The 15,784-nt window shown below is 41.6% G+C and overlaps 1 protein-coding gene across 4 annotated transcripts; it reads right to left on the bottom strand.

The window, feature by feature from the left end:
* Positions 1–2,014: 2,014 nt before the first annotated feature.
* On the bottom strand, positions 2,015–14,492 carry LOC147318107 (GTPase IMAP family member 8-like). Of its 4 annotated transcripts, XM_086257765.1 has the most exons (6): positions 13,671–13,869; positions 13,411–13,476; positions 12,492–12,569; positions 11,904–11,959; positions 4,966–6,198; positions 2,015–4,873 (listed from the first exon to the last, which is right to left on the bottom strand). In XM_086257765.1, exons 4-6 carry the CDS (start codon positions 11,920–11,922, stop codon positions 3,318–3,320), a joined length of 2,808 nt encoding a protein of 935 aa, XP_086113891.1. In that variant the 5' UTR covers positions 11,923–11,959; positions 12,492–12,569; positions 13,411–13,476; positions 13,671–13,869; the 3' UTR covers positions 2,015–3,317. The 4 variants fall into 4 exon arrangements, with proteins under 4 accessions (XP_086113891.1, XP_086113893.1, XP_086113890.1 ...); XM_086257767.1 differs by lacking the exons at positions 13,411–13,476; positions 13,671–13,869 and adding an exon at positions 14,204–14,492; XM_086257764.1 differs by having other exon boundaries at positions 13,411–13,869.
* Between the last annotated feature and the right edge of the window lie 1,292 nt (positions 14,493–15,784).

Below are 15,784 nucleotides of genomic sequence, written 5' to 3'. Positions count from 1 at the left end.
ACCTTTGATATAACAGCATTAAAAAACATATTTATGTTTGTTTTTGGAGAGTGGAGATGAGAAAGTCAATGATGAGGGGATGCAGCGCCTCCCATAACCAGGGGAACACGGACACGCATACCCCTACTTGGTGGACTAACTCTTCCCGTTCCTCCTCTCTGGAACACTGCAGCCACTTGCCGCATAGCGACTCCACGGTCCAAATGATCTCCTGCTCTTGTGTCGCTGGGTCCGGCATGGTCGCGTCGTACTGTCACGATCTGAGGGGACAGACCGTGCGGGGGTGTGTGTGGTGGACCCAGGTGCGAACACAAGAGAGTAGACCGGAGTAAAAAGCGAGCCTTTATTGTGGCTGATGACAGGTCTCAACACAAAGCAGAAACACCGTGACTAAACTGAACCTAAACTAAACTGGGAAACGGATACTGATAAACTAAGGAGACTCAGAAAACCATGACGATGATGTACAGACTGACCGGGAGGACATGGAGGGTGGGAACACAGACGACGCGACACAGACTACATGAAACACAGAGACTAAATACACAAGAGGGATGATCAGGGGAAGTGGCCACACATGGGAGCACAGCTGACACACATGAACCTAACGACAGGACAGGAGAGGTGAAACTAAATACACTGACATTGAATACAGACTTTCAAAGTAAAACAGGAAACATGGAGATCAGACATGACATGAACTAAACATAACCACGCCGACATGACACATGAACCAGGGAGACTTAGTACAGGGGGAGACAACAAGACTAAACAGCAATCTAGAAATTAACTAGGTGAACTAAGCTAAGGCACAAATAAATACAAAAGATACATAAACTCAAACACTGGGTCGCTCGACCCAGGACCATGACACAAAACAGTGAAGAAGGCGCAGCAGCGCCTCTTCTTTCTCAGGAGACTGAAAAGATTCGGCATGAGCCCCCGCATCCTCAGGACCTTCTATCGCTGTGCCATTGAGAGCATCCTCACTGGATGCATCACCACCTGGTATGGCAACAGCAGCACTTACAACCACAAAGCTCTCCAGAGAGTAGTGCGGTGCTCTGAACGGATAACTGGAGGTGAGCTTCCCTCCCTCCAGGACATCTATAGGAAGCGGTGCCTGAGGAAAGCGGGGAGGATCATCAAAGACTCCAGTCACCCCAGCCAGAAACTGTTCAGACTACTTCCATCGGGAAGGAGGTTCTCCGGTCCTGAACCAGGAGACTGAGAGACAGCTTCTTCCATCAGGCCATCAGACTGCTGAACACTTCATAGACACCTCAGCTTCACTTACCAGAACTTCAACATTATGCACTCCACACTGTATATAAATGCCACTCGTTTTGCACATTTCCAACTGCCGACCTCTGTAGATTTAATTTAATTTAATTTTATATATATGTATATATACACACACACACTTAGATATACATATTTACTATACATATTCAGTAATGCGCATACATAGTATCCCATAGCCCCCATCCTTAAAACCTCCTCCCTCACAGAGAGAATTATGACCTTGTTTTCTGCTTGTCCATCATCTAAAACAGGAGTCTCTGTTTAACGTCTCCCATGAACTTACAATGGCCTCACTGTGGCAAGTGTGTGTGGTAGAGCATAAGGCCCATTTGTAGTTCACATGCATACAACTAAGTGAGAAAGTGATATTACTATTACTAATGTGATATGATTAAAATATGTGAACAATACACAGGATAAAGAAATCTGCCACCACACGGGAAACATGGAATTGTTTTCCATTATTATGCCGATGACTCGAGGATTCATTAAAAAGATAAATGGTTTATCAGTAGACTCCCTGCTCAGGTGTCTTGATAAATTAAAGGCCTGGATGGCTTTGGGCTTTTTGCATTTTAATGAGCAGAAAACAGAAGTGACGGTTTTTGGTGGCTTTTCTGAGACCACGACTATGGATCTTGGTTCTTTGACACAGTTTGTTAAACCAATCATCACTAATCTGGGAGTTAAAATGGAAAACATACATCAGTGTAAGTGGAGATATTAATTCAATGTTTACTTTGATGAAACATCAAGAAAGACATGAAGTTACTGTAAAAAGGTTTTGGACTTCACCATTTAACAACAGTCCACACTGAACCACAGACAAGAACTGTAGTAAAATCAAATAATCCATATGAAACAAGCAAACGACATATCATTAAAATCAGTCTCAGTTATGTCATTAATTATGAAACAAAAACATATTGGAGAATCAATAATCAAAGAAAAAAATCAAAGCATTAAAGGCATTTTATTACAATATGCTATTGATTTAATTGATATTAATATATATTAAAAATTAAGTTAATGCTGTAATATTTGTAATTTAAAGGTCACAGAGAAAATAGAATGACTTATATGTAAACATTCAATTTCATTCAAGTCATAAAAATCTTTTTTTTTACTGAAAGAAAACCAAACTGTCTCTAATGACCAAAACTAAAGACGTTTTCCTGTCGCCTGTTTATTCATACATTTATGATAAATTGCTTTCTTTACTAATCAAACATATATTTATGAAAGTAGTAATGGTTATAAATGAACATACTGTTACTTAACAACTCAGGGACATAAAACTCAGGGAATCCACACGTTTGGCTTTAATAATACAGTATATAATATTAGCCAGTCTGAGTACAGTCTTACTTGATACACATATACTGTGTTGTGATAACAGCTGTATTATACCACTGTCTTTTCATATTTAGACACAACTATATTTACATGTCTCATTATTAAGTCTCTATTAACTAGCAGTCGAAGTATATTATGATCACACAAAACTGTATTACAGCTTTCTGCCATATTGTTTACTGTAATAATCAAATAACATGTCGATCCACTGTAATTTTTTTATTGACTGTTTTTACTATTATAATTCATTTTTCCCCTTTTCGGATCATTTTGTGGCCTGGCTGCATCTGACGTCAGAGATTTGTGTTGAACTAATAAATTCTTCTCATCTGCTGTGATTGTTCATTGTAATTGGAGACAGAAATAAATTACATAATTATGTGAAGAAGTGCTTCTATAATAACTTGTCTTTAGTGTTTTTGTAAGCTAACAAATGGAGTTCTGTAACATACCCTTATATTGTTAGATTGTGTTTTGTGTATTCATTGGAAATGAATACATGTATTTAGCTTTAGAAAATAATGAATCTCCAGGCAGAAGTGTTTTCTATGTGCTGCAAAATATGGGGAAGTATACAGAACTTTAAAGAAGTACTGATTCATTTTTGTTTGTTTTTACTGACATAAAATGAAGCATCTGAAACTGTTCGTTTCTTATCACATAACGCTGCAGGCTGATGCGTCATTGATCTTTTCTGATAAGATTTCTTGCATAAGCGTAACTAATTCTTTTTCATGTGTTTCCTGGAGTTCCTCTTTTTTATCCTCATCCTTCACTTTCTTCATTTCATTTTCCTGTTTTTCCAGTAATCTCTTGATCCTGTAATAACTAGAATTCCTTTTGATGACATGTTTCAGTAACTCATTCATTTCCTTCTGATATTCTTTCTTCTGATAAGCTAATTCCTCCACAAGTTTCTTTTGGGATTCATTGGCATTTTCAGCTGCCTTTCTGGCTTCTTCTTCATGTTTTTTCTTCATCTCCTCCAGGGTTTTCTTATGTTTCTCCTCCAGCTCTTTCTTCTCTTTTTCCTCCTGTTCTCTTCTGAGGTGATCCTCCTTAAGTTTGTTTTCATATATTTGCTTTTCTTGTTTGTACTTTTCTTGAAGCTCTTTGATTTTTTGCTCTTCCTCTCGTCTCGTCTCTTCTTCTTGTCGTTGTTTCTCCCACCATTCTTTCTGTTCTTTCTCCCACTCTTCTTGTTGTTTTCTCAGCTGTTCTCTGCTTTCTTCCAGCTTTCTGTCAACATTTTTCTTTTCCTCTTTTTCTGACTGAATTTGTTTATCCACAATTTCAATCTGTTTGTTAAAATTCTCCCGATATCTTTCTACTTCCTTTTTCTTATTGATTTCTTCTTCATTTCTAATTTGTTCTTCTTTTCTTCTTCTCTCTTGTTCGAGTCTAATTTTCTCCTCCATTTCCTGGAGTTCTTTGGCTTTTTCTTGTCTCTCCTGTTCCATTTGTTTTCTCTCTTTTTCCATTGTTTCCTTAATGGTTTCCATATCTTGATTGTATTTTCTCTGAATCTCTTCTTCCTTCTTCTTTAGAATCTTCTCCATTTTCATCTGTATCGCTACTTCAGCCTCTTGCAGCATCTTATTGGTGAAGTAGTTGCCTCCATTGTCCTTCACCATGGTGTCAATCTTTGCTATCAGCTCACTGACTTGTGTGCGGTTTTGTTTGTCAGAGTTATTGAACACATGGTATCTTCCTCCACAGTCAGAGATCAGCTTCTTAAAAGAAATGTGACATTTGTTCTTGATGTAATCATCAACAGACTCTCCCTGACGCTCCAGTTCATCACCTCTGGTTAAAAGAACAATGGTGAACTTTTCTGAATCCTTCCTAAAGAATTTCTTGATGAGCTTCAGTGTCTCCTTCTCTTCTGCTGTGAATCTGCCGACCTGTATCACCACCAAGAAGACATGTGGTCCTGGAGCCAGGAGACTGACACATTTCACCATCTCCTCTTGAATTTCTTCATTGGACAAACTTGTGTCAAACAGACCAGGAGTGTCGACCACAACAACAGGACGACCGTCCACCTCACCGTGTAATTTCTGACATTGTTGTGTAACTGATATTTGACTTGATGCAGCTTCAAACTTGTCTCTTCCTAAAATGGTGTTTCCTGTAGAGCTCTTTCCACAGCCGGTCTTCCCAATCAGCACAATCCTGAGACAGTCTGAGTCCTGTTCTCCACCTTCATCGCCTAAAACATAAACATAAAGTTTTATATTTATTATTATAGGTTGTTATGTCAAGACTGTAGGACATCAGACTAAGAAAAATATTTGTGCTTACCTGTGATCATGTTCATCTTCAATTTCTTAGCTTCATCTTGTTGCGTCTTAATGATTTTCTCTTGTTGTAAGACTTTCTCCATTTGTGCATGTAGCAAGGTTATAGCTGTATAACAGTGTGGTTTGCCCATGCTCTTTTCAGACAGGCTCATTTTATCCACAGTCTGAAGCATGGTCTCCAAACTATCCCTCTGCTGTTTAGCCTTGATATTGAGAACCACATGTCTTTGTCTAAAAGTCTGAAGGAGCTTCTGGATGTCCTGGTTTTCCTTGAAAAAGTTAATAACAGCTGGATCTGTAGGATCTGAGTCCACGGTGAACAGAATCATGGTGAAGTCATTGACCCGAGAGCTGAATGTTTCCTGGATGGTCTCTAACTCTCCCTTGTCTTCATCAGTGAGGGGAGCCACAGGTAGGACCAGGATGAAGGCATGGATTGCCTGACAGAGGGAGATACACTTGAATGATTCCTCCATCACTGCATCCTGAGGTTTTCCATACAAGGCAGGCAGCTCCACCAGGGAAACCCAACGTCCACACACCTCTCCCTGATGTTTAACACACTCTGATGAGTTGGAGGCTGAATGAAGCTCAGTCTGACCTAAAATGGCCTTGGCTGCTGACGTCTTCACTGCTCCTCTCCTCCCACACAGAACCAGGTTCAGACTGGACTTCACTCTTGTGGGTTTAGCCTCTTCTTTTAACATGAGATATTTTCCCCAGTTTTTACTCACTATTTGATTCATTTTTTCCATAAACTTTGAGTAAGATATGGGAATGTCTTTTTTGTCAAAACTGATATATTCCTGCCTGTGATCACAGTGTTTGAGGAGTCTTTCCACTGAGGAACTCTTTCTCTCATTATGTGTCAGGATGACCATGGAGTGCTTAAATGCATCTTGACCAAACACACTGAGGACCAAGTTCAGATTTTTTCTGTCCTCTTCAGAGAAATCAGAAGGTTTCACTAACAGCAGCAGAACATTTGGTCCAGGAGGACAGAGACTCACACAGCTCTTCATCACTTCTAACAATTTATCAACAGACAGACTGAAGATGTCGGGAGTTTTGACTACTGTTAACGGTTTCCTGTTCCACTCTCCAGAGGCAGCGTGACATTGCCTTCCTCCAAGGACTTTAGACACAATGGATCTTTTCTTTCCAGTGATGATGTTTTCCAGGGCTGATTTCTTGTCATCATTTTTTCCAAACAGCATTATTCTGAGTTCATGTGCTGAAAAGAAAAATTTCATAATGAGAACACACATATGTCCATCTCACTCCTATTTACCACATTTCATTACGTAGTTTTCAATAACTAAATAGACCAGAAAAATGTTCTTTAAAATATTTCTGACTATATCTTTTAGTTGGTTACAGGTGGATCAGCACAGACAGAAAACTTAATGTTACAGACTCAAGTGACACCTAACAACTGCCATCAAATTTGAATATTATCTCACTGTCGACTGATCCATCCATCTCTCACCATGTTGTCGCAGTGTGTGTGTGTGTGTGTGAAACTATGGACCGTATTTACTAAATGCAGTCCCCAGTTACAGTTAGGTGTGGGTAGTTTCCTTTTACACTCAGCTGTCTCTACAACACGATGGACTGGTACAGCATCCGTATCACTTCAGCCGCAGCACCAATCCGTCTCTCAATATCCTGCTTCCTTCTCCCGTCACTTGTGAACAAGACCTAAAGATACGTAAAATCCTCCAATTGGGACAGGATCTCATCCATGACCCAGAGTGGGCTCTTCAAACTTTTCCGACTGAGGAACATGGTGGAAATTTGGAAATGTTGATTCTCATCCCCACTGCTCACACTGCAAGTGTGTGCGTGTCCATAGTTCAGCTGAGACAGTGTCCTTCGCCCTATCAGGCTAAGTAAACAGTCTTCCAGCCAACCCAGGTGGTGTACGGCTCCAGCCTTGAGCCCACAGCTGGCGCCGAAGGGATAGCCGCAATTAGATGGTAGTTTTTTCTTTTATACAAACAACTCATGAGAATTTCAAAGTTGTACTTTAACACTCCGACACCGACACTGGTCTCTCAATCTCCCGTTGGAGAGCCGCGAGCTTCTCCATGATGTTATCAAACTTGCACTCCGTGGTCTTGTCATTCTTGTGCTCAGAGAGCAGATTCTGAGAACTCACGACTGCAGTAAGCTGCTTCACGATGTGATCCAACTTTCGCTCAGAGGTCTTATTCTGAGTGTTCATGGCAGCCGTAAGCTTCTCCAAGATCTTAACCATGCTGCACTCAGGGAGCCCATTCTGAGAAGTTGCACCTCGTCCCAACATTTCAATCCCAGTGGGCAGCCTTGGGGGGGTTTGTACAGCCGGTTCCGCTGTCTTAATTCTCCGATAAGCGAGGGCCAAGCCAGCTCCGATCAGCAAGAACCCTGTTATCATGGTTCCAAATAGATAGATATCTTTAGCGTCCTCGATCGACAGTCCCGCCAGGCACACGACCCTCCAGTTATGCCACCCGTCCATCGTGTGTCCGGCAGGGAAAGTCCTTCCAGGGCACTCGGGCTCTCCCGACCCGGGGCTTCTTGTTGAGAAGAGCGTGTCAATTGCATTCGGAGACCAGTTGATCAAATCCAGAATTCTCTTTTAGGCTTTAGAAACAGACTGTGAGAGTGTGTTCCAGGGAGAAGTAAAAACACGAGACAAGACAAGGACATAAGAAGCTAAGCAGGGAAGATAAGGGAGAGGAGAGGAGAAAAGTGTGACTGCCTTCGCCGAGAGCCAAACGAGCAACTCAACTGTTGTTCAACAACTGTTCTCAATTCAGGCAAAACAAAGCTAGTGTTGTTTTCTAAATCAAGGAAATGGACCCAAACAATTCCATCAGTAACCACTCTTCAGGGTAATATAATAGAGTTTGTTCACACGTATAAATATCTGGGTTTTTCTTTTAATACAAAGAAGCAGCTTGTTGCTGCAACATTTTTACCTGTGCTGGATTATGGGGATATTCTATATATGAATGCTTCTGCTGCTCAATTTCTTCGAATGGTTGATCTGATGTTCATCACTAACCGTACATTTCAGACTCACCACTGAGTTCTATTCTCAGGTAGGATGGTCTGCTTTGGCAAGTCGGAGGAACTCTCACTTATGCAGTTTTATTTATATGGCAATACTGGGATTGCTTTCTGTTCCATTTGCCCGAACTGAATTTAGAACCCTGTGCTTGGAACAACCTGCAGAACGACTGGAAAATGACTGAATTCTTTTCATTAAGTGCTTTTAAATGTAAACTAAGAATCCATGAAACTGTTTCCATTAGACTGATTGTCATTTTAACAGAATTTGGAATTTTTGTTTAATTATATTTTTATTTTTTTAATTTTTATTTATTTTTGCATGTGTGTTGTTGCTGCCTGTGTTTAATTGAGTAACTTTTGTAACTGTGAGATTCTTCCTGCTGCCTATCTTGGCCAGGTCGTCCTTGAATAAGAGGTTTTTAATCTCAATGGATCTTCCTGGTTAAATGTGTGGATGACTGAATGTAGTGTAAAGCACTTTGGGGTGCATAGGGGCTAAGTAAAGCACTATACAAATACAGGCCATTTACCATTTAAATAAAGGTTTTTAAAAAAAGAAAGAAAGAAAAAACAAACAAACACACCACTCGGGTTTTGATCCGGGAGGCCGCTCTACCCAATCACGCCCCTCCAGGTCTCATTGTCGTTGCCCACATGACCATTGAAGTCTCCCAGTAGGACAACAGAGTTCCCAGGTGGCGCACCTTACCCAAGGACTCCAAGAAGGCTGGGTACTCATCATTCAGCGTATATGTGCAGATGACAGTCAGGACCCATTCCCCGACCCGAAGGCGCAGGGAACAAACCCTCTACTCCACGGGAAAAACCCAACATAAGGCAGCAAGCCGAGGGGATACTAGAATACCCACCTCGGCCTGCTACCTCCCACCAAGGGCATCTCCAGCTGGAGACAGAGTCCATCCATTCTCCAGGAGACTGGTTCCAGAGCCCAAGCTGGTGAAAGAAGCTGGCAGAATTATTGGAACAAGTCTGCCAGAGATCAGTAATATCTTCCCCACTCGCTGTCTGAGGAGGGTGCACAGTATCCTGCGGGACCAACATCACCCTGCGCGCCACCTTTTCCATCTGCTGCCCTCAGGGAGAAGGTACAGGTCTATACAGGCCAGAACATCCAGACTGGCCAACAGCCTGTATCCACAGGCTGTGAGGCTCCTGAACTCTCTGCCCCCCTCTCACGGACAATAACCATATCCAACTTCTTAATAGCAATGAACTGGTCTGCATTGGTGCATCATATCTTTATTCTCTTCCCCCTCCTGCCCCCCCCCCCCCCCCTCTTTCTTAAATAGATAACTATCATATCTGATATCATATCTCACAGTACAATAATATTGAATGGGTTGCATTGTTGTATTTTGTCATGTTTCTCAGGTCTTTGTCTGAATTTCTACGAACATTATTGCTAAGGATTGTCTTATTGCATTGGAGTCACACTGGGTTAAATATGTACACTTGGGTTTTAAGGGATATTTATTATTTTCTTCTTTTTTTGGGGGTTGTATGGAAGCCCCAAACGCAATTTCATTGTTCTTGACAATGACAATAAATAAATAAATACTAATACTAAATACTAAGCTGTGTGTTGAGGCCAATTATATCTATTCAGTGCCTTTTCAACCTCACACACTAACTAACTTCTCACCAGTGAGGAACATTCCATGTCCCAATTTCATGTCTTGGTAGCAGAGGATTAGTCCGCTAGGGCCTTGTTCCTGGCTGCTGCCCGACACATTGCACCAGACCCCTACGGTGCCTCTGCAATAAAATATTTTCTTCATTTAGTTTCCTGTGTGAGGGGTTATGTATGTTACTCCTCCCTGTTCACTAGCAGAGGGGGTCGTAACATAAGTAGGGGCTCGTCCGGGGCTCCTTTTCCCCCATCAGGAGAGAATTCCATTTGTGAAAAAGTGAGAACCTGTGTTTTGCTACCTTTATTTCCCCTCTGCCCTCCTCCCTGGTTGAGCACCATGTTGGCTGCATTTTGTTTGGATTGGTTCTTAGCTGCTCCATCTGTTGAGCTCCTTGATAGCTGCCACAAGTGTGAATTGCTGCGGATTGCAGGTCACCTTAAGCTTCGTGTCCTTAAAACACTCTGTAAGAGTAAGCTGAAATAACTAGTAGCAGACAAGTTGGTGGAGGCTGGTTTGATCCAAGCCCCTTATCTGCCTGAAGGCTCTGGTGAGCTAAGACGAACTTCCTTGTTTGAGGGCGACCATAAAGATGGTTCTAGTATGGATGGTGTGGGAGATGAGCGGGCGAAGACACCGCGCACGCTCCCTGGCTATGATCACCTCTCCTCTGGAAGTTCAGAACCATGGATTGGGGCCCGGTTAAAGGTGCGACTGGTACGGCTCCATTTGGAGGCTGAGGAGAAGGCCCAGGTCAGGCGAGTTCAGCTAGAGCTTGAGATCCATTGTTTGGAGACAGAAGCAGATAAAGGAATGAGGCTGCATAAGCTGGAGTCTCAGCCACAAGCCTCATCTGTCTCTGCTGTTCTTCCAGGTTCTACCCCGACTTTGCAGTGGCCAAGTGATATATGGCCCCTTTTATTGCAGTGTAAACTGACTGGCAAAGCCCAGAAGGTGGTGGCCACACTTCCTTTACAGTACAGTTTGAAATATTCCAGTGTAAAATCAGCTGTTTTTCAGGCCTATGAATTGGTTCCTGAAGCATACAGGCAGAAATTTCGGCAACAGGAAACTTCCCTCCCAAACATATGGGGAGTTTACCAGGGAAAAAGGGATCCTTTTTGACAAGTAGTACTCTGCGTTAAAAGCCAATGATTATTAATCACTGCGTGAATTGATGTCACTGGAAGACTTTAAAAAGGGCCTTCCAGAGTGTAGTTTTACACTTGAATGAGCAGAAAGTAAACACTTTAGCAACTGCAGCTGTTCTTGCTGATGAGTATGTGCTCACCCATAAATCCTTTTTCACAGTTAATGAGAAGTCATGGCTCAGTGCCGTGCAGCAGGCAGGCATGGCTAAAACTTTAGGTTCAAAAGAGTCATGAATTTCGTGTTGTTATTAACCGGGACATGTCATTGTGAACTGTTTGGACCTGAAGCATTAAATTCTCAGCAAACTAAAGGTATTGCCTTTTTTGAAAGTAGCATCCAATCCTGAGTTGCTTGGTTGTGGCGGTAAGGTGCCGTTCATCTTTGATGGTTTGGTCTCACTAAGTAATAGAAAAACTGACCTGGAGGTTCTCAGATTAATTCTTTCTAGTGTTTTGCCTTTCTCAGCAGACAGTGCATGTGGTTTTAATGTTGTACTGCGTGGAATAAAGATGGCTCCCAGACCAGTTCAATGGGTTTATATAAAATCAGAACTTGTTGCGGGAGTTTTTCCCATCGCAGTATGCCCAACCTTGCTAATCTTGCGTGTTGTTGGGGTGGGTTAGTGCGTCCTAGTCTTGAGGTTCTAGATCAGTGGTTCTTAACCTTGTTGGAGGTACCGAACCCCACCAGTTTCCTATGTGCATTCACTGAACCCCTCTTTAGTGAAAAATAAAATATGAATTTTTTTTTTTCAAATTCAAGACATAGATTTTGTTTTACTGGTGCACAAAATGAGCCGTGCATGTCACGGCGGAGCCTCTGCCGAACCCCTGAGACGACTCACCAAACCCCTAGGGTTCGATCGAACTCAGGTTAAGAACCACTGTTCTAGATAATTCCCGTCAGTCACAAGGCCCCAGACATTTCGTTGACGCTGAAGCTGTACCCAGCTTGTGTGGTTACTCGTGCACAAGCCCGTAAAGATGTTGATATTTAAACTCTTTTTGTCTAAGTGCTTGTGAAATATTTGCAAAGTGTCAGTGCAGTGTGTTATCTCAGTGAAGATAACTGGACTCACCAGATTCTGAAAAGGCCATGATGTCACTCTGCTGAAAACACCATAGACTGGTTGACCTGTAGAGGGGAAAGTGTTTGATGCTATAAACACAACACTGACAAATACACACTCCAAAAGCAAGGCGACTGTAGAAAATTAATCCTTCTAACCAAAAAGAATCTTTAACCTTAACTATGATGCCATTTTTAATTATTAGTATTTAAATTAAGTGATAAGTATGGAAGAAGCAGAAGCATGTAATTTATGCATAATCATCATTAATATTAACATAATATAAGTTCAGAGTTAAGAGGTTCTCAGTCATCCAGGTCATCGTAGTCTAAGGAGCTTGGAAAGAAAAGCGTCTGGACTTCTTTAAGTTGCTTGAAAATGTTCATATGGCTGATAACTGTGATTTGGTGTTTAAAAAATATCACCTACGCATTGCCCCTTAGTATTACTTTGTACTATTATTTCATCTAAAATTTTGATATAATAATTAATTTGACAGTTTTGGGTGAGATCAGTGATTTACTTTCTAAATACATTATCGACAAGCTTCATTTACATTTAATTTGGAAGAATTTACTTTCATTCTAGTTCACTCACCTGCTGATGTCTCCAATGTCTCCTTACACCAAGATCAACTTGACAGTTCAAAAGGTATGAATTAAAGTAGAGCTGTGCCTGGATTAATAAAATAAGATAAAAGTGTTTCACATGGCGATATTTCTCCAAATGTAAAGTTTTAATACAAACTGTGAGTGCTACAAAGATCAAAGTGTTTACAGCTGTTTTCTATGTTTGAAACACATTTCCATTGCATATTTACCAATTGCTGAACATATTTTACAAAACGTATTCAAAATTCAAACTATTTAAGAAAAAATATATACAAATGTCACGGCTGCGGCGGCAGACGTGTGGAGTTATGATCGAGGACCCAAAATGGAAGCACTGCTTATGATGCAAGTGAGCTTTATTTAAGGTGCGCAGGATACAGCAGGAGCGGAGAATGGCATACACAGAAACTAAAGGGAACCTAAACAGAGGAAACACAGGGAGACTCCAGGAGACATCGCAGACGGACCAGCGATGAGAACGAGCTGACTACACTACAAATACACAAGCAGAAACATGAAGGAATGAGGAACAGGTGGCAACAGCTGGAACTGATTGGGCAAGACGAGACAAGGAAGTAAAACAGAATACATGAGACACAGACCTTCACAATAAAACAGGAAACTCAACACACACAGACTCAGAGACACAAGCTTTACACAGAGACCTGACTACACTGGAACACACAGGCAGGGATGAGTAGACACAGAACAGAGGGAGCACAGAATAACACGAGGAGCAAAGGGATCAAAACTAGGACCTAGAAATACAGACAGCAATAACATGAGGGAAATAAATAATAAACAGTGCAACTCACTGAGTCACAGACCCAGGACCAGGACAATAAATACAAACAAAATAACTGAAAACTCACAAGTATATAATTTATGATTACACAGAAGGTTACCTGTTGTAACCAGTAGTGACTGAATGTCATGAAGCATCTGGTTCTGGAGGTGGAATGACATGTTCTCTATAAAAGTATGTAATCATATAAGAATTTCACAAAAATGCTTATATAAATTGCTAGAAGTAATCTGAAGTGTCAGCTGAGATCAAACAAAACAAAAATCACCACTTATTCCCTCACATTGAAAATTGTATTTACGTCAGTAGTTTCCCTTGTTTTCTTTCGGTGAAGCATTTAGGTATCTAGGTATTACTTACCTGCTGAAGTCAGTTGTGTCCTCACACCAAGATGGCTAAAGTGAAAGTAAATAAAACTCCAGTTCTGCCTGTGAAATATGTGGACTGGGTGTGGTTTGGAAAAAAATGTGTCCGGTAACACTAGCTTGTTTTTCAGTTGAGAAACATGGACTCAGACATCAAGATGTTAAATCCCACCATATCTGTGCTCTGATAATGTTTTTCCCCTAAAGTTAAAGTCCTCTTTGTAAAAAACGTGAAGAAGTCATCAAAAAATGTTTTGCAACAATCAATACACTGAAACAAAGAAATTAGTGAGTTTTGGGGTTTGAAGGCCACAGAGATGTGGTGTTTGGAGTCAATGGGCTTTGATCAGTAATGGTTCCATTGTTAATTCAATGGTGCTGGTTTGGTTGGTTATTATGCAAATGTACAGTTTATAAGGTCGAGGAAACCTGCAGTCAGCTGAGACTGAAGAAGTCACTGAGTGACGAAACGTTTCTCCCACTGAAAACATCCAGATGAACACAATCAACTTTTTGGGATTTACTTACCTGGATGACTGAGCCTGAGCATCAAGACATTTTACCCAAGGATGTTTGGCAAGAAGACTAAAGCAGCCTGGAATCAAAACCCCAACATTTCGGTTGAGTAGGTGACTTGCTCTACCGCCTGAGCTACAGCCACCCCAGACATATTACAGGGTTTAAAGTCTACAAGAATTAAATATCTTGGAAAGAAGAAAGCACGAAACAAAAACAGCTGGGAGAAAAAGTTGTTCTTTCATTTCCTCATTGTAACTCACTCGGCCAGAGTTTGTTTGTTGCCACAAATGTATCGGCCAAGAAACGTTTCTCAATCCTAAAAGCTCACATCGTCTGTTATGTATGTTTAGTTTTGTAAATAGAGACCGGTCTGACCTCTTTTATCTACTCACGTTGTGCCAGTAACAGATTCCATGAAGATGAGTCATCCTGGTTGGTGCAGTTTTCATGAAGTGTTTTTTGCATTTTCACTTCAGCCAAACACCCGTGTTGGAGTCAAATTGTTAAATGTTGTCATTGTGTTACTTGAATTTGAATGTCTTAGTTCAAGCAACAGGATCAAAGACATTCCTTTGTCTCTGACCACCTCTCCAGCCAGTTTGTTGGTGGAGGAGGCTGAAGTGTTTTATTTGGGACTTCTATGTGAGGGTTCTGTTTGTTGCTTAGTAAACTTCCTGCCTTTATGATCCTTTTGTGGGCAGGAGGTCTCTCACACACACACACACACACACACACACACACACACACACACACACACACACACACACACACGTGTCTTGTCTTTTGTAACCAAAGGGCTTTGGAGTTGACATCACGCCACATTGTATTGTGGGATTGCGGCGCCATCTTAGAAGGCCACGAATAAAAACAAACACACTGTGTTGGAAGCAGGACTGCCAGATCCATGCTTAAAATCAGCGCAAAAGACAAAGGGCTGTATCCTGACCGATTGCACCCAGATACCAAGAGACGGTACTTAGAAAAAATAGCGTGCATCGGTAATGTGGACCCGTATGAAATAAGGAAGTGGAGCAGAAACCCAGACGACCTACCGCCGTTGTCCTATCCTGATATCTTCGCGTACCTTGTCTGTGGAGTCAGCGCACACACGACGAATCAGTTTAGGAATTATAAATCCCTGGAGGCGCACATCTAATTAACAAACGGCTGGGTGTAAGATTTGGCCATTTTAATCCTCCACGTTGCGAGTACGTTGTCATTAAGACAAAGGTAAGTCGTCTTGAACTTGCTAACTTTCTAAACAACTTCCTTATTATCGTTTTGATAACTGGATTTTCCAAGAGGGGAAACGATAAAAAGCGAGACCATTTTCCAGCTTCCGGCCTTGGTGATCGTGTGATCTAACGTTGCAACTGACAACGCAGCACGTACGTAGCTGACGTTTCCGTGTGCTTTCGTTCCCGTGTACTGTGTTTGACCTACTAAGTGGCCACGCCCCCTCCCGTGACATCACATTTCAAAGCCCTATAGGGGGGGTTTAACCCTTTACAGCCGATCGGAGCGGGCACGCTCTGTTTTGCGTAACTATTTTTAAATCCCGGTAGCTCTGCAACCAAGTAAGCTAGCGCA

Source organism: Aulonocara sp. 'chitande type north' Nkhata Bay, linkage group LG12 (assembly GCF_057382095.1).
Source record: "Aulonocara sp. 'chitande type north' Nkhata Bay isolate Kocher_YH1m ecotype deep benthic linkage group LG12, A_spYH_male_GT1.1, whole genome shotgun sequence".
NCBI lineage: Eukaryota > Metazoa > Chordata > Actinopteri > Cichliformes > Cichlidae > Aulonocara > Aulonocara sp. 'chitande type north' Nkhata Bay.
The sequence above is the reverse complement of the archived record's forward strand: the minus strand, read 5'-3'. Positions and strand labels throughout refer to the sequence as shown.